This window comes from Diplotaxodon limnothrissa, linkage group LG22 (assembly GCF_057381915.1).
Source record: "Diplotaxodon limnothrissa isolate DT_005_m linkage group LG22, D_limnothrissa_male_GT1.1, whole genome shotgun sequence".
NCBI lineage: Eukaryota > Metazoa > Chordata > Actinopteri > Cichliformes > Cichlidae > Diplotaxodon > Diplotaxodon limnothrissa.
The window spans coordinates 13,203,364-13,221,882 of record NC_140616.1 but is presented as its reverse complement, the minus strand read 5'-3'; the positions used below and the strand labels follow the sequence as shown (position 1 = coordinate 13,221,882).

The 18,519-nt window shown below is 44.7% G+C and overlaps 1 protein-coding gene across 1 annotated transcript; it reads right to left on the bottom strand.

Annotated features, from left to right (window-relative positions):
- Positions 1 to 1,220: 1,220 nt before the first annotated feature.
- LOC146609542 (adhesion G protein-coupled receptor B1-like) lies at positions 1,221 to 18,065 on the bottom strand. Its single transcript, XM_085345796.1, has 31 exons — positions 17,363 to 18,065; positions 16,443 to 16,592; positions 16,249 to 16,347; positions 15,949 to 16,110; positions 15,375 to 15,539; positions 14,072 to 14,236; positions 13,770 to 13,934; positions 13,561 to 13,662; positions 13,337 to 13,443; positions 13,039 to 13,233; positions 12,881 to 12,949; positions 11,813 to 11,921; positions 11,152 to 11,295; positions 10,966 to 11,035; positions 10,660 to 10,762; positions 10,188 to 10,231; positions 8,246 to 8,372; positions 4,861 to 4,964; positions 4,624 to 4,726; positions 4,362 to 4,512; positions 4,169 to 4,238; positions 3,984 to 4,050; positions 3,790 to 3,875; positions 3,466 to 3,637; positions 3,236 to 3,331; positions 3,083 to 3,122; positions 2,294 to 2,910; positions 2,158 to 2,193; positions 1,949 to 2,053; positions 1,654 to 1,704; positions 1,221 to 1,418 (listed from the first exon to the last, which is right to left on the bottom strand). Exons 1-31 carry the CDS (start codon positions 18,063 to 18,065, stop codon positions 1,221 to 1,223), a joined length of 4,575 nt encoding a protein of 1,524 aa, XP_085201922.1.
- Between the last annotated feature and the right edge of the window lie 454 nt (positions 18,066 to 18,519).

Sequence of the window (18,519 nt, the reverse complement as noted above, 5' to 3'; positions counted from 1 at the left end):
AAGAGCCTGCATCTTGTGCTAGCTGTGAGGGGAGGGTGGTGTCCCCAGCCACCTCCTCACATCTCTATCCAGCATTTTCCAGAGTGCACTGCTCTTCCCGCTTGAGAGTCTGTGTTCTTTCTGGTGCTGGTGTTTTGGTATCGAAGCAGAATACTGGAGGAAACCAGCAAATGGTAACTAACCACCACCTCCATCACCACTCAGCATTGTTTGTCCCGATGCAGTCGATATGGGCTCCGAACACATTATGGGTGCATTGAATCCTTCTTTTCTTCTTTTTTTTTTGAATAATGTCATAGGTCACAGTACAGCAATAAATCTTGTGCCTGACACTTCATGAGGAAGGAATAAAAATCAAAATATGCTATTAACTCAATAATGAGAGAAACAATGCTAATCATAACACCAGCAATAATAATTGGAATTATAATAGCCATGGTGATAACAAGAGTGAGAAACTCTATCAGCGTGATTAAGCTCTCCAATAGAGGAGTGTGTTTTGTTCTCAGCACAGAGTCATTTTCAGCTCTGGAGTTGCAGTTCCAGATGTAAAGCAGTACAAACAAACACACAAGCTGAATAAATAAAAGAAAAAGATTAATAAAAACAATAAAGTAACCCACTTCACAAAAGCAAAATGTATGCGCCCATCAGAGTATTGGAGCATGAAACTGGTCCCATATGCTCTTTTTGCCTTGTCCTGTTTTTTGGAAGGTTTTTTTTTGGCTGGAAGAAAATCAGCCAGGAGTTCCGGCTGTTACTCCCAAGAAGCAGGGAGAACGCGCCGTTTCAAAATGATTCACTTTTTCTCCAAAGTTGAGAAGGAAAAAGAAGCACAGACATGTCAACCACAGCTCTGAAACCCAGGCTGTGGCGCTCAAGAAACTCCCAGTGAAGCATTAATGGAACCACAGACAGTCCTGGTCCGTGGACTCCACTGATCACTCCACTACCCCTATGACCTTTACAGCACTCTAATAAGAGATGCTGATAAGTCCACTCTGAAGCTACAATTAACATCACTTCCACTCCACCATCCCTCCTTCTCTTCCTTCTTTCCTGCTCTGGCTGAGGGTTTGAAGACATTGATTCTGGGACCTACTTTCTCACTTCCTCTCTTTCTTGGCTTCCCCTACACTATCCATGCAGGATCCCATTCCCAAACCAAAAAAGGTGATCGAGGTGAAATTAGGCGGCTTCGCTAGCCCCCTTCCTCCCCCTCAGACCTCTGTCTGCAGGTCAATGATGTCCTGCCCCACCAGAGGGATGGTGGTGCTTGTTTTCTCCCACTCCACAGAGTGCAGCTCCAGAGGCGAGGCAGCTAAGGGCTCCAGGTCTTTGCGCACCCATGCAGGGGGTGATGCCGGTATTCCCCGGACTCCCTCCCATGGCCTCTCCAGAGGACCTTGCTGCTTGTCCTGTAGGAGGACAAAAGAGAGGTCACTTTAGTGTTGCTGTCACTCGTTAGCTCCGGGCAATTCCTGATCTAATTGAAATGAAATGGGCTTCATCAGAGGTGATTTTCTGATAATGAAAGTCATTTTTGTCATTTGGCGAAAATGACTCCTCTTTGAGGCATGTGGACACTATGATAGTGTGTCTTGACTATAGGTTGTAAATTTTGAGAGTGTGAGGTTGTATATAAACACTCACGCTGTGGTTCGTTTTGTCACTTCCTCCTGAAGACACACTCCATCTCACAGACTGTAAGAAGGAAGGAAGAAAATACATCCTTATTCAAATGACCTCAAGGCACTTACAACCATAGCACAATACACTATGTTGTACATTGTTTTAATTCCACAAAGGTCATTTTCACACCACGTAAATTTTTTTTTTTTTTTAGCAATAACATTGCCTCTGCATTTCCCATTTATCTGTGTTTTTCAATTCCTGAAACATAATGTGCATGGAGATCAGCTACAACAATGACATCATGATTTCTTACCTTGCTGTCAGAAGCAGGAGACTCTCTGTCTTTCTCAGCATGGTGCAGCTTCCTATTAAGGTCCTGGAACATGTTCTGGTGGCGTTTCTTGGTATGCATTATTTTCTAGAGTACATGTAAAAAAATGAAATTAGTATATTGTTGCATTGCATTTATTATACGAGTCATTTTCCTAATGTTTTCAGAGACAATATCCAAATGATATTTACCTCAAAGTCCAACTCAGCATAACGAGATTTCTGTCTCTGTGAGAAAACGAGCGAGAGGAAGAAGGTCAGTTTGGTTTTAGAAACTTATTAGAAAACTGCAAAAGGAGACTAAAGCAACTATTCCATCTTCTCTTACCTCTAAGGAGCTCATGGAAAGGGTGGAGATGGTCTCACTCTTGGACATCATTGAGTTCATGGACTCGAAGGTGTTCTCCAGGCTGCTGTGGGTGATGTGAGACTCACTGGACATGTTGTGGATGTTCTGGATGGGGGAGTCTCTCTCTGAATATGACACGCTGACTTGATCAGGGGGGATCGACTTCATTCCAAAGGCAGCCTGAGGCTCTGCAAAGGGCCCGCCGAGGTGCATGAGTCTGGCTTGCGGCAGCTGCTCCACGCTGATGTTGTACTTTGTTGTGTCATCTTTGGGCTTAGCCCTCAGGGTGGAGGTAGTGTTGGGCATGAGGACGTAACCGCTGCCATCAGAGACACCACCCTCTGCCTGAGCGAGATCGGCGTCCAGCTGCTGGAAGAGCTCTCCCTCGCAGACATACACAGGTTTTCCGCAGGATGGGTCGACTCCTCCTGCCAGGCGGCTTTTCTCTCTCTTCAGGGTAAGGGTGTGGCTGGAGTACTCAGGAACCGCCTGCATGTGACCTTTACTGGGGTTGGATGGCAGGGTGTGGTAGCTTGAGCCCATGGGAAGGGGCATCTGAGGAGGAGGCATCTTCTCTTCGGAGGAGCTCTTCATTCCTTTTAAGCAGAATTGCAAGAGCGAGAGTTAAAAATAATGGACGTCTAAGGAATTTGGTCCAATAAAAATGGTCTCTTTTTTTTGCAAGTGCAAGGCTCACTTATATTGAAATGCAAATGGAAAAATGGTTAAGGGTAAGAAAGGAAAAAGCTGATGTAAAAAGGGGCTCACCTTGTCTGCTTGAATCTCCATCCTTTTCACTATCAGACGGCTGATAAAAGAACAAAAACATTCTATCAGTGTTTAATGTATGCATATATTCATTTAAGGGTAAATTCAAGAGGCACTCAAGACATTAAAAAGGCAATAAGCCAAGAAATTTACCATATGCTGGGTGTGGCCATTGTGCAGGGAACTGCCAGAGTCTCCATTTCCATCATCCTTGCGGTCGACTACTCTGCACTTTACAGCCTCTTGAACCTAATGCATGGAAGGGGGGAAAATATTGAGAACATTGTCTATGTTCTATGTTAGGTAACCTGATCAAAAAACAACCAAATCAAACCAATTCCCTTTTATCTTTTTTACCTTGTCTTATTGATTTGTTTTCTTACCTCTCTGCGCAGAATGCAGTGCACCATGACAATGATGAACCCCTCCAGTGAGTCGAAGACGGCAAAGAGGATCTGAAAGAGGGCTGAGCGGCGGTCTGTGATGGCCAAGACGGCAGACATCCAGGTGAGGGCCAAGAGAGGCAGAACCACGCAGGAGCTCCACAGTGATGCCCTGCAGCGGGAGAGAACAGCAGATTAGTAACAACTTCAGTTGTTTGATTGTGCGGCGTGATATCAAAGCACATCATCAATGAACCTGTAATGGCACTGATAAGGACGATAAGCACAATACTCGAGTGTGTTGAGAAGATCAATAAGACCTACCCGGCTCTCTCTTTCAGTTTCACGTCGGTGATGCCGTCCTTGGATACCAGCTTGTTGAAGACCAGAATACCAATGAACATATTCACCTGTGTGCAGGAAAAAAATACATGGATGAAACAGTGTGATCATGGGTGATGCATTTACAAACAGCTATGTATTGTGATGGATTGGGATGTCAAAGTCAGAATACAAACCAGAACGACAGCTGCAGCAGGGCCTACAAATGCGTAGAGGAGTCCACCCTCAAGAGAGAGCCAGCAGCTAGAAATGAAAAGGAAGAATGTTAATTCTTTAGCTAAGACAAGAGTTTTCTCTCCCCTCAAAAGAAATTCTAGAGTAAAGAGAAGTGACAAAAACAGAAGGCTTAGAGTAGACTTACTAGTTGACAGTGCCGTATCCCTTAGCTTTTGTAAAACCCACAGACACAGCCACCACCAGTGCAGGAAGGCCTGCAAGACAGAAAAGGGGGAGAAAAGTTAGATCATCAAAGATAAAAAGCTATGGAGAAAACAAATGATGCAACACAGATTTAAAAAAAAAAAAGAGAGCGACACGAGCGTGAAGACGCTTACCCCAGCCTAAGCACAAGAAGCGCTTGCGGATGATGCGGTTGCGCAGACGACCAGTGACAGCCATATAGGACTGCCAAGCTTCGGTCAGCACCCAGCAGAAAGAAGAGAGGAAGAAGAAATGCAGAAATGCAGCGATGAGAGTGCACACCACCTGTGGGAGCCCGGAAGGAAGGGAGAGATAGAAAGATGAGAAATCTGTGTCAATCCCCTAAGCAGTAAATTTGAAAAAGAGAGGGTAGGATTGCTTAGAAAAGTGCCTTACCTTGTTGCGAGCCTGAGTTTGTCCAACAAGAATGAGGGCATTGGAGCATATAATGGAAAGGCAGAAGTTGATAAGGATAACGGAGCGCTCTGAGCGGATGTACCTAGAGTTTGGGAAAGGTGGAAGGAAAAAAGAGTGAGTTTGGCAATGCGCGGGCAGAAGGAAGGGAAAAACACAGAACACGGCATAAAATATTAGAGGCTAGCATGGCTGATCATTGCTCGGAGGGATACTTACTTCCACACGGAGACGTAGATGATGATGAGGAGCAGCAGGGTGAGAGAGGAGACCCCACAGCCAACGATGAGAGTCACGGACGGGAGCAGTGCCTTGTCCATGATCTACAGAGAGGAGACAAGACCACGCATGCCTCTTAGAGCTGATTATGAACATACATGCACATTTATGCAGAGAAGAAACCAGCAATAAAAGCCACACACACAGACATACACACTCAGGATACTAAGCTTCTGGGTATGCGCTATCTGGAATAGCAGACAGCTCCCCACAGGCAAACAGTTGAATGGCACAATCAGGCCACGGCTGAGGCAAGGTGACATGTCAGAAAGATGGAGCAGCAAGCTAGACAAATGGTCAGGGTCACTGCATTTCTCCACTGAGCATTTGAGTCAGCAAATGAGGTGAAAATAATACACAGATATCTCTCTCCATTAGGCAAGAACGGGGTTGCTCAAATCCCAGGGCAGTTCAGGTAGGGTTGCCGTAATCAGTCATTAGTCTGAGCTGCTACAGCGACAGTCTAATCACTGACAGACATCCTGCGCTCGTCTTTTCTCTCCCCTGTTAGCTGTGCCTCCGAATTTTGGTTCATAATTGTGCCAACCAGCAGCTCCTCATCCATCCCTGGAGGGGTGAACAGGTGGACCATTATCACCTGTGCATTAATCTGCCACCACCTGCCCTTCTGATCTCTGACAGCAGCTTGGTGCCTGCCACTGCCAGCGGCGGTGACCATCCCATGTTTCAAACAGCCCTGTCACCGAACCTCTGGTGGGGGAAACAGAGGAGGGATTGTTTTTTGTCTTTCGTCCCTGCTGCTCAATCACCTAGAGGGCCAATAGGTCACCGCTGTGTACACAAATCTCATCTCCTTGAGACTTCAAAACACCCTTGCTGCTTGGCTAACGCACCTGCAAAGCCCCCACAAGATAATTGTGCAGTTTCGCACAATTTGTGTGCCCGGAATCTCTGTCTAACACCTACCCTCGTGGCTTTAATAAGGGTTTAAGTTAATCTAACACCTCTGATCAAGTTGTCATCACCACAGAGCGTGTGATTACTGGTAAAAAAAATCTGTCTTTGACAAATGCTGTGATTGTATTTTTAATAATGTGTTGACAGGGAAAAGACGGATAACAGCTGCAAAGGGAGAGTGAGAAAACTGTCCTGAAATGAAATGAATCTGCAGGTATCAAATTAGCCCTGATAGAGGAGAGGGAGATAGAGTCTGCTTTGGCCTTCATTTGATTTATGATGGTGATAAATTCTTGTATTGCAGGGCACATGAGAAGCACAGCTTCTAATACGTTTACCACTGTGCCCCCAAATTTAAATGGTACAATACAGAGCCTTGAGGGATTGTTCCTCTTCATCTCAGTATTTGCTCCACATAGGGTTTTCCCCCCCCTGATATTAAAGCACTACCATGAAGTCCAGCCTGTGGCAGCCAAAGACTAATTTAGTGTGGCAAATTTGTTTCAAAATCTATCCAGCTACATCAGAAGGGGCCCAAAACAGATGGCAGATAGAAGTGCATTGTATTTTTTCCCCAGACTTTACTAAATCAGGCAAAGAGAACAAAAGGGTTCATACAGTTTGTCCTGACCCCTTTCTTTCTCATTCTCTATATCTGGGTTGAATCTTTACCATGGGCCACTGACTAGAATTTAGAAAGCCAGCTTGACCTACATATGAGGCATGTCTTCTGCCTGCCCTTCACCAAATCGCATCAGCTACTTGTGAAGAAATCTAAATGTGGAACATCTTAGCTCGTGCACATTTTTAAGGTGTTCCTTACTAGCACTAAGTAGTGGTCGAGGGAATCGGCTGTTCAAGCTGTGGGCTGTTCCCACAGGACCATGGTGTTTCAAACACCTGCCTCAGAACTCGTGAAACGATACCATCGAATGAGAGCTAACATACTGCAGTGTCTGGCTGTTTTTCCGCTACTCTCTATTTCAGCCTTGTGCATTTCGCTTGTGTTGTTTATACAGTTTGCAGGAAGATGTTATTGAAAATGTCCACAGCGCACATCAAAGGATGGATTGGGGGGGGGGGGGGGGTGCATCAGTGCATGACCAGACGTCTGTCTCTCATTGGTCGCCTCTCTGGCATTTCAGACTTGGTGTTGTGGCCATAGAAGAAGGAGGAGGAGGAGGGGAATGGATGTAATCGAGAATTCAGAGATATTGGCAGACGAAATGATTGGCGCAGCTGCATTTTTAGTGGTGCGGGGGAATGAGGGGAGGGCCGTGTGTGTGTGTGCGTTTGTGTGTGTGTAGCCTGTAACAAATATTGGAGGGACTATTTAGACTGGCAACAACAAAGCAAATCAAATCTAGGATGTAAACAACAGGTTGGGGAGGAAAAAATGACAATCCTCAGTGGGGATTGAGCAGCAGAAAAACACTGCATACCAAATTCACTGGTTGTTTGTCTTACTCCTGCCTGCACACTTAAGGAAATAAGAAAAATTTGCGTATTTAAACTATACATTTCCTCAGACTAATGGACATCTGTTGATTGTTTATCAGATCGGAGATGGACAGACCATTTCCTCTGTCCTGAGGGGTATAGCAGAGAGGAGGAGGAGGAGGGGATGTGACTGTGTGTTCCCCCCTTCAGCATCTCAGTTATCAAAAATCACACAGGCCGAGTTTGCGCTGCAGAAGCCGTTACCAAGGCAACTGGAGAGGAAGATGCTCTAGAGGCAACACAGTCTAAAGGGGGAAAATTACACATTGTCTTTGCGCATGAAATAAAGCGATGCACAAGGGCACATTTTGGTAATCAGCGCATCGGGCATGCAAGCTGCACTAACTCCGTATAGTTTGGACAAACGTGCATTATTCATAACCATAATCGGACAATAAATGCAGTCCGACGGGCAGAAAATCATTTTATGGTGTTGAATTAATCATTCGCAGGCGATCTTTCTTCTAATACAAGCAGCTAGGCATTAACGTATTTCATACTACAGATAAAACATATATCTTTTCTATTTTTTTAATATAATTTATGTAGCTGCAGCAAACAAATCATCATCAAATTAACAAGCACGAGCAAAATAAAAATGTGCACGCCCGAAACGCAACTCGCAAGGTTTTGAATTCAAAATCTAAACGCAATCCGCGCACATCAACATGTTGCTCGGTTATCCCCCGCTAAATATACATAACCCAGAAAAAGCTGCATTTCTCCGATCAGCGGCACCTGTACGGAGACAAAGGAGCGCTGGCAGGCAGCGCTACAGCAAAGCGCTCGAAAAACAAGCACTGTACGTTCACACTGCACCGCATTCACGCGCACACTGCACTAAACACTTAACATGTACATCGGAGGGAATAAAGAAGCTTATTTTATGATCAGATGGATAACTTACCGAGTCGAAGTTGACGTGCGATAAAATGGCGAAGGTGGAGAGGCTGTCACACACGCATTTGGTTCTGAATGAATGAACGGGCACCGCTCTGCAGCTCCGAGCAGACCAAGACCCAAGCAGAGAGGAACTGCACAGAGAAGGAGAGGGAAGGCAACAACGGGTTAGGAGAGGAGAGATCAGAGAAATCTCTCGTGTGAATGTCTCTTGATGGATTACTATTATGGTTTTTGTTATATAAGTGGTGGGAAAATATGTATATATAAAACATATCTATGCATTCAAATACCGTTTATGTGAATAAATAATTTTTTCTATAACATACTACGACTGAACTGTTTTATTTTAGAACTTATTTGCAGGTTATTTTCTTTTTGATGGGTCCATCTGTGACATAATTAGTGATAAAAGACCATAAAAGTCTTAATCTCCAACAGTTCTTGCTACATACTATCTTTCTTCAGCAGACATGAGATAAAAGGCAAACAGATGTCCAACTTATGGAGGATAAGAAGACAAAGGACAAGATGTTCCCTCTTTAGAAATAGAAGGACAGGAATATGGAGGCGATGTGAATTGTGATCCTTTCTCAATTTTGAGGAAACCTACACCTCAGCACCACATGTCAGATGCCAGAGAGCACAGGGGACTTTAAGGCAATGTCCAGCACCCTCAGGCTCTGACTGGGTGGTAAACAGAGAAGGGTATTATAGCCAGCAGGTCCAGTCTGGTATAGATTGCCATGGGAGGACAGCTGCAGGGTAAAACTATTATGACTGTCTACATCTAAGTAGGCTGGGCTGCACTTTTTAATGTGCACTCTGTTTGAGCTGTGATAGGCTAAAGGTTGCATGTTGAATTGTGATGAAAGGCAGGTCTTAAAAAGCATGTGTGACCCCATTAATGTCACAGAAAAAGACCATGTCCTGCGATGAGAGCACTCTCAGACATATGCAGCTCTGTAAGCAAACAGCGACCCCCCCCCCAACTCTGCCATCATCCCGAGCTCCATCTTCTGCCATTTCCACCGTCTCTATCCTGCCATTAATCACATCCGCTGTCAAAAAAGAATCTAATTTGACTACAGGCACATGCCTTCTCTCTGAAAATATACGAGTTAATTACATTTTCTCAGACTCTGGTTATTATGTGAGGTGCAGGTGTATTTTCTTATCAGTCTTTCTGAAGTATACAAGTCTATCTATATGCAAATTGTCCACCTGTGTATTGCTCAAGAGTGGCATAGTGGGTCTGGAGGCTGACTGATCCAGGGCAAGTCATTCAAATGGATGTAAGCATCTTTAAAAAACTAAACTTCCAAATGCCACAGACATTAACCTCAGCGGTGGCGGATGAGCATAACTGAGAGGAAGGAGAGGGACAGTGTCCATCGTCTTTACGCTGACACTCTGCAGTTGACCTAAAGGTGCAGCAGTGAGCTCACTGTGATGCTAATAATGAGGTTAGAGGTGCCGCCTTTGTATTTCTCCCTCTTCGGGATGTGGTTAGTTTAAAGTGACGAAGGAGACTGTTAGATCAAAGTGAAGTGTCACTCATTTGCAACCAGTGTGGCTCATTAGGGCTGTCATTTCTCGCATCTGTGTGCTTTGCAGTAAGTGTGTAAGACAGCTGATTGAGTCCTAAAGCTTCAGGCATGGGGCTCAAAAAAATGAACATGTTGTGGCATTCCTCTGTGTTGCTGTCAAAGTGATTGACATGAAAAATGGATGAGAAATTATTGCTCTCTCTGCGGTGAGAGTAAGATTAACAGTGGGTAGTGCCCGTGGAGTGGAGGGGGCTGAATAGCTATTGTAGGGACGTCAGCTCTACGTGAGGAGATAAACAGCAGCTAGCACCAGATCAGGTGACGAGACCATGCAGGACTTCATGTGAGTGATGGTTAGACGCACATATAAGAAGAAAAACAACTTTAGTCACCACTTACGTTTCGCTTTCGTCCCATGAGAGGCACGTCTCGTTTATGGTGCCCTGCAAGAAGAGGCAGATGGAGAAGAAAGTGTGAGGAATCGCTACAGAAAAGGGAAACGCGTGGGTTGGGACACCTTACTATAAATGTGTGAGATGCAACAGCTTGCTGCCAGCCACCTGCCCACATTTCTTACACTCTCTTGTAAAAGCATGCATGAAACTAAAAACAGCTCCTTATCAGCACAAGAGGCTAATCATTACGCATGATTTGTCATCATCATCATTCACCATCATCATCAGCAGCCGACCACTTGGCTGTGCTGTGATCTTCCATGAATTTCAACTGACACAAGTAAAGTAAAAGTCACAGTGTCACTGAAAATGTCAGTAAAATGTCAGGCCTTGTGCGCTGTAGTGAGCAAACAGCCAGAGGGGGGTGATATTTATTCGTGAGGCTCCATTAGTTTGGAGAACCATTAGGGACTCACATTATGAAGGTGGGGGAATTCGATCTCAACGGGGGATGACAGCAGAGTTGGGTTGGGCTTGACGATTACCGTCACCACCTTAGAATTGAGGAGGGTAGTGTTGCTGTGGAGAAAGAGGACATTTCAATGAGACATTACAGCAGAACGAACGCGGGTATGGTCTGATGTAAGGCTTAGCAGTAAAAATGACTCATAAATGCAAGAAAATACAGGAGGATAAAGTCAAAGGGGCGCCATCTAGTGGCTACAAAATGTATTTCATGGAAGGCCAGTTTCATACACATAAAAGCAGAGAGATTGTATTACCTATGGAAGGACAGAATGGATGCAAGGTTTCTGTAGAGGACCATGCCAGTCACAATCGCATCGCTGCCATCTAGAAAAAAACAAGCAAAAAAAATAAATCATGTTCACAAGGCTGCATGTTGGCTGATCTCCCCCATAAAATAAATTATGTAAAAATGATATCGCTACACGTTTGTTAATTCTCACCTGACTGCTCAACGGACAGAGCATCACGGGACACTGTGACCTTCTCCTCAGAGGTCCTGACCCAGTCAGACGTGTCTCTCCAGCCCTTCAAAGTGAAGGTGAAGTTGGAGCTTGTAGCCGGAGAGCGCTTGTGAATGCTCAGCACTGAGAGGAACAGAAATTTAGACATTATGGCTTTTTGTTAGTAAACAGCACTCAGAGGTCATCTATTTCAACTCTGTTTATTTTATACTGCAACAGCTGAAAAACTGTCTGAATGAACTGATGCAAACTGCGCCAAGGACACTGCAGTTTCGTGTGTAGTGCTAGCTGACCATAGTAGTCACTTCCCACTAAATTCTGTGAGAATGTCACCTTCACTGAGCCAAAACAGCCATGCAAATTGCAGAAAGTGATTCAGCGTGTGACGTTTGTATTTCACGCTGTAGTGCTAATTGAAAGTTTGATAAGTTTGTGCAAAAGGCACCACACGCATGTTATGCTAAAAATACTGCCGCAGCATTTTGGAGCTGATGAAGATGACAGCCTGCTGCCGTTTGTATGTTCAGATACACAGCGGCGAGATTAAGATTGATGGACTCTCCGGGTGGAGAAAGGACAAATCACTCTGAGCAGACATGAGAGGGATAGAGAGAGGCTGGCAGAGGAAATTGGGGCTCACCTAAATTCTCAGTGGTTTCATAAATTTCCTGAAAGCCACTCATTTGCATCCCAATCATGCTCACAAACTCTTCAACGAGGCGGAGGAATTCCTTAATAGTGGCACCCATCTGGTTAAGAAAAAGACAAAAGAGAGAAGGATAGGAGTCAATAACAGGTGAATTCAGTTGATTGAGTTTGATTGTATAAAAAGCGTGCAAATGGATTTAATTGTGTAGAAAGGCAAAGTCGCAGTTCCTTAATTACATGTTCATATCTAGTTTTCCTGTCCCTCTGACTGTTAGGATTGTGATTATTCTTTCAGAGTGCTCTGCAGTGGACTGAAAAAGGAGGAGAAAAAATGTTTCTTGCTGCTATGCAACCTCGGAACTTCCTTAAGGCCATAAATGGGCAGGCTGTTGATTCATACTGAGGTTTTTTCGTCCACTCTCTCCTGCTCAGTGGAAGGGAGGGCTGCCCGACTTGCGTGTTTCTGACGCACAACTGCAGCGATGTGGGCGCAAGGTGTGTGCTTGCATGAGATGTACAGCTTGTGTCTCCCTACAACAGCCATCAGTATGTAGGATGGGATGGAGGCTCACAGATTGCCAAGTGGGAGTAGTGATTTTCCCTGATTCAGTTTCTCTCTCTCCCTTGCTGTCACCTTGACGTGCTTTTCTCTGTGTCGCAATGGCCTTAGTAATCCACCCTCCTGTTTTTCAGTTTGTACACAAACACGTGTTTGCAAGATGCGGTGGGAGTTTTCTTCTTTTTGAACTTTTCTATCTAAAAAGTCTTGTCTCTCTTTGGGAACTCAATTAGTAGGAGTTGTTTCATCACTCGCTTTAGCAGGAACACTGACAGAGCATCATGGAAGTGGGAGGGGGGAATATGTTCTTCCCGGTCTGTTGTAAGAACAACTTAAGAACATATTTAAACAAATTGAGAAATTCTAGATGTTAGAGCCATAATTCTAATTATTTTCTTGTACATAATCCCATCTGGAGAATGTCATGAAAATAGACTCTTTTTCTCCAGCTTGCTCGCATCTACTGTGAATCACTTGTGTATGAACCCCCTTATCACCTACCAGCTGTGCTTCATCCCATTTGTCACGATGTTCCTCCTTCAGTAAGTTGCTGATGGTTTGGACGTAGTTCTGCAGATCATTAAATAGAGGCAGAGGTGTAAGAAGGTGCCAACACCGGTGCTTTTTGAATTCCTTGCTAACAAATCTTAAGGCCTCACCTCTATATCGGAGTTGCTCAGTCTCAGCCTAGTTTCTTTGTAGAGTTCGGTGGTGTTCTTCAAGATCTCCATGATGGCCAAGATGTCGCCGCTGTAACTTGCCCCTTTATCAGAGGAGGTTCTCAGGCGTGAGATCACCTCAGCGACCCCATCCACGCTTCGCCCCATCTGTGCTTTGGCGTTGTAGTCCCTCGACTACAACAGAGAGTCAAGAGGTTAGTCTGAGCCTTTGCGCTCCCAAAAAACAGATGAGGCATTTAGGATTTTAATTAACTGGGGCATGTTTTTCAGGGCTTACCAGCATCTGAATGTTTTCATAGTTCTTGGAGACACACTTGATGTAAGTTGGGTTCTCCCAGGAGGCGAGGCCAATAGCATCAAGAGTGCAGCGGCGCAGAATCAGACCTGTTGTAAAGAGAAAGCAAAATCTTGTTTTTGGCATAGTGGGGGGTTATATAGTTTAAGCACCTAAGGGGCGGAAATAAAAACTACAAATCACATCAAACATCAGTGTTACTCTACCTGAGGCATTAGCAGGGCAGCCAGTGGCAGCCAGGTCTCCAGCGGGGGTTTGCTTCCACACGACATCTCCAGTGATTTGCTCGGGGCAGATCTCATGGGGTTCTGACAGGTAAATGAATCAAGTGAGATAAGATAGGAAATCTATTTTCTTTGTATTTGGGCTGCGCTGTACTGAGACTATGTTTATTTATTGTATCAAGACCACTAACCAGGGCATCTCTTGTCATTGCAGCGCTTATGCTCTCTAGAATCACCAGGGCAAGGTTCTCCTCCAAAGAAAGGCCCTTCACAGACCCTCTGCCTCTGCTGGTTGCCTCCACCACAAGTCTTGCTGCAGCTGCCCCATGAGCTCCATTCATGCCAGCGTCCATCAACTACACACAAAATATTTTACAGCATTAACTCTGTACTGTGAAATGCCTGATTCATTTCTTTTTTTTCTTTAAGTGAATTAGATATATAGATATAAACATATATAAATATATATATGTGTATATATACATATATTTACCAGGGCACTCTTTCAGGAAGCAGTCGGCTGTCTCTTTAAAGCTGCCGTGGCACTCTGAACCCCCGTAAGATGGCCCGTTGCACTCCCTGGTTCTCTGCATGGTGCCATTGGAGCAGGTGGTAGAGCATGGAGTCCAGGCAGACCACTCATTCCAGAATCCGTCCACTAGAGGGAGGCAGAAGAGCACGTTCGCCGGAAAGTTATAACTTTGTGAAGACGTGACAGGCCCTCAGGCCAGAGGCATCATAGCACAGTCACCAGTACATTAACATTTCACATGAACTACTTTTTTGAGTTTAAACAAAACAGAAAGTTGGAGCTCAGTAATCTGCCCTTCAAGCATGACTGCATGTACCTTTCACCCTCTAAGATCCACTCTCCTTAAATAGAACACACGCAATTACACTGACCACGGAAGCCATCTTTCTTGTAATGTATTTTTAAATAAATTACTCAGAAATGCAACTAAGATTGAAGATTGACTGACAACAGAAACCAATTTTCACATCCTATTTTTATATTTAAGAGCATAATAACCCTGAAAAAAAAAAAAAAGAAAGAATCAAAATTGTTATTAAATGCTGTCCTGAAATGATAAAATAGATGTAATATTCCTCGTGGTCTTTAGAAAATTTGGTCAAAATAAAGAATTAAATTACAGCAAATAGGCAGCTAAGGATGACTTAATTTCCTAAACATTTCAGTTTCAAATTGAATTTATAATCCTCTCAGTAAATGACTTTGCCAACTCTCTGTTTCAAACACTAGCAGTGATTTAGCTGTAGACGACAGAGACATCTGCTGATAGTAAAATGCAACTGCAATGAGATTTTATTCTGATTTAAAAAATAGAAGGAAAAACACAGACTAAACCAGCTGTGAACAAAGTAGGGAAAAACTAACAAACTGCTGCTGTGACTTCAAAATGAGTTAAATCTTTTCAGTACATGTGTAGGTGGCTGAATGACCGTGAGCATATTATGAGTCACTGGCAGTTGTTATAAAGCTACTGACTAATGCCCACAGAGGATTTTATTCTGATGCGTCAGATGTCATATCAACCTGCCACTGCAGTCGCTGTTTGTGATGGTGGTGATACCAATAAGTGGCTTAATTAGCTCCCGTCTATGAATCACTTCGCCAAGGGGGGTTAAATAGCATATCCAGGGTCAGTTGTCATAGATTTTTAAGGACGGTAGTAAAAGAACATGAGTCCAGTAGAACTTATTTGATGAGGATTACGTATGTCTTTTTTATACTTACACTTAAATAAGCACTTACAGTCTAAAGGTTCATGACTCACCTGGGCAAACAGCAATGTTGCAGAACTTGGTTTGCTTTGAGGGGCCACGGCAAGGCTCTCCGCCATTCTGGGGCTGCTTGCATGTGCGGGTACGATCACGATAGCCGCGGCCACAAGTGGATGAGCACAGGCTCCAGGGGGTCCACTCATCCCAAGCACCATCCACTGCACAAAGGTAACACAAGGGGGTATTTTGATGAAGGATATTATAGAACACAGGATGAAAATGTAAGCTTTAATGTCCTGGAACATTTTATAAACTCTCCACTAGGTGGGGCAGTCAGCTAGGTGGAAGATAGTGAAGTTTCCTTGATGATGACAGTCAGCCCTTTTTTTCAGGCTCTAAATCTCAGTTTGTGAGAGCTCAGAGATGTTTTTATAACTTGTCTGCATCTCGTCATCTACTTTACTTTTGTGATTGATGTTGCATAAAGGAACCTAATTAAGAGATAATGGCTTCTACTTGTATTATACACTTCAAAGACGTCAGGTGTCTCTCCAATTTTCTACAGCTCTCTCTGTTTTTTTTCTTTTCTCCTTCTGCAACATTAAAGAGGATCAACCAGGGACTCACCAGGGCAGACAACTGTGTTATTACATGGCCGGTTCTCGCGCAGGGGTCCGGTGCACTGGGTGGTGAATGAGGAAGTAGCACAGACACGGCTTCGGCCCTGCCAGCCCTCCCCGCAGGTAACTGAGCATGCACTCCAGGGGGTCCACTCATCTGTAGTAGCATCTATGAACATGATATAATAGAGGGTCATCACAGCCCCTTAACACTCAGAAATGTTAGGATGATAATTAGATGCCCTGAGTAACACCTTTGGCTTGGATCACAGTGTGCAAAAGTGTTAACAAGTGCTTGCTATCTCACCTGTTTGAGTGGCAACAACTCCATGGTTAGAATCATCAGCATTGTCCCTTCTCAACCCAATTATGGCCCGCAGACCCTGGCTCTTGTTGCGCTCCTTGCCTGAAAGAGTTTGAAAATTACGCCATTACACTACTTAATCTGCATCATCTGCACCATCGTTCTCAGTTGCATGACTAAATTAGAGCTGGGCTTACCAATGCATGCCTGAGAGTTGCAAGCCCGCCCTTCCTCCACTGTTCCCTCGCACGCGGTATCATCAGGCTGGCAGGCTCGGCTGCGCACCTGGACTCCGCCACCGCATTCCTGACTGCATACGGACCAGCGGCCCCAACCAGACCAGCCCTCTGCAGGAAGAGATAAGAGGGAGAGAGATATTGAGCAAAAGTTGGAAACTTAAACTGTTGTAATGTAGCTGATTTTCAATCACATTTCCAATAAAAGAACAGGAAGTGAGTAATATATGTTTTATGTAAAGACAATGAGCAAGGACGATTCTTTATAAGCAATACAAGTTCAATTTGAAATGATGAATGTTTGCTTTTAACCACATGGTGTGAACCACAGCAGAGCAGTGTGTGTGTGTTAGCCTGACTGGTGCGTTGCTATGACAACCTCAAGTGCGGCACTTCGATTTCTGGTGCCAGCTGGCTGCGAGTTCTTTGTGTTCTTCTCTGCCCCGGGCTAACAGACAAACATGCCCTCTATCTCCCCCTAAGACTAAGCCTCCTTGTCAAGCATCTAGATAAAATGAAGAGCTGACTGTGTGTGCAGTTCAGGAGGTCCTGCCACTTAGGTGTGAACATGCACTGGCGAATTTCTCTAACACCTTTGATTTACCCCTCATTACTCTGCGATGGTTAAGTACACAACCTCTGCCTATGGCCCCGCTCTGCAGACGAGGATCATTACCTTAGCTCCTCTTCAGACACACACGCTAACAGACGAGTTGTAGAAAGCATGCAGAGCTGTGGGGTCTTGCACAACATTATCTAACCACCCCAACAACAGTCTGACCTATTTGATTATTGCTAAGCAAATAATAAGCAAGCCAGAACATACTTGGGGAAAAAAGGGGGATTGAGCACAAATCAAAACACTCAAGTTACAAACTTACTGATAATCTCAGCATCACGTCCATTGTCTTTGGGAATGGGAAGGCATTTCTCAACATAGACACCGCCTCTGTAGCAGCTTCCTGGCTTCCTCTTTGGGACCTCCCAGCACTGGCAGGGGGTGTTCATGATGCCACAGGGGTAATCATGGGTGCTACTGGACAGGCACTTCTCCAGCCACTGGCACAGCATCTGGCAGGCAGGCATACTTGGGTTCCTCTTCCCCACGACCAGAAACTCAGCCTTGAACTCACTGACATCATTCTCACCGTTCACAATCTGCAGGCCGTTTCGTGGAGCAACCTTGCGCATCTGCAGGAACTGCTTGCTTGACTCCAGATAGGTGACAGTGGTTGTACCATCGCACAGCCTAACAACCTCATCGAAGCTCTCCATGCCCAGGTAGGTACGGGAGGTCTCAATGAAGGAGTCGAACTGGAAGGTCCGGATCTGGCGGGGCACGCAGGACTCGGTGGGCTTGGTGATTTTCATGTAGACGGTGTAACGGCGAGGATCAGGATTCTGCAGGGTCCAGGAGCATGGTGTGGAGTGCAGGGTGGTCGTGGAAGTGAAAACACCAAAGAAGCGGCTCTGTTCCAGGGTAGCACAGGTGGGAGAGGCAGGTCCAGAAGGAGTGCAGGAGGTCAAACCGAAGAAGAGCAGGACGAGGGCCACACAGGGGCCGGTAAGAGCTGACCACGCCATTGGGTCGGCTTAGATAGAGGATATTGTTGATATAGCTGTGATTTCTGGTTTAACCAGGTCGTTTCTTTGACTTCTTTGTTGCAAGTTACTGCACTCAGATCTCTTACTTATCTTCACAACCCCTCTCAAGAATTGTTGGATGCTTAAGTTTTAGCAATTCAGACAATGTGCCATGTCTGTATCAAAGAGGAAGCTGCAGAAAAACAGAGAAATGAAGAAGAGGAAAAAAATTGTCAGTATGCACTAACATCTAACTAATCAAAACAAAACACCACATATTAGTATGCATGAGAGGCGCTTTCTTCAAATACAATGCATTTCTTCCACTTCCATGATATGCATTTTAATTGGCCCTATTGTCAGACTAATATTTATGCATCAGGAATCTGCCTTTGATCTGTATCACAGCGTTTCGGGGTATGTTCAGTGATCTAAAATGCCCTGTTCTTTGGGA

Excerpts from the sequence above, each read along its gene's own strand:
- LOC146609542 (XM_085345796.1), bottom strand. The coding sequence starts at position 18,065 with ATGGCGTGGTCAGCTCTTACCGGCCCCTGTGTGGCCCTCGTCCTGCTC. Across the intron at positions 11,922-12,880 it reads AATGGGATGAAGCACAGCTG|ATGGGTGCCACTATTAAGGA; the intron begins GTAGGTGATAAG and ends TTTCTTAACCAG. Across the intron at positions 2,054-2,157 it reads ATGCTGAGTTGGACTTTGAG|AAAATAATGCATACCAAGAA; the intron begins GTAAATATCATT and ends CATGTACTCTAG.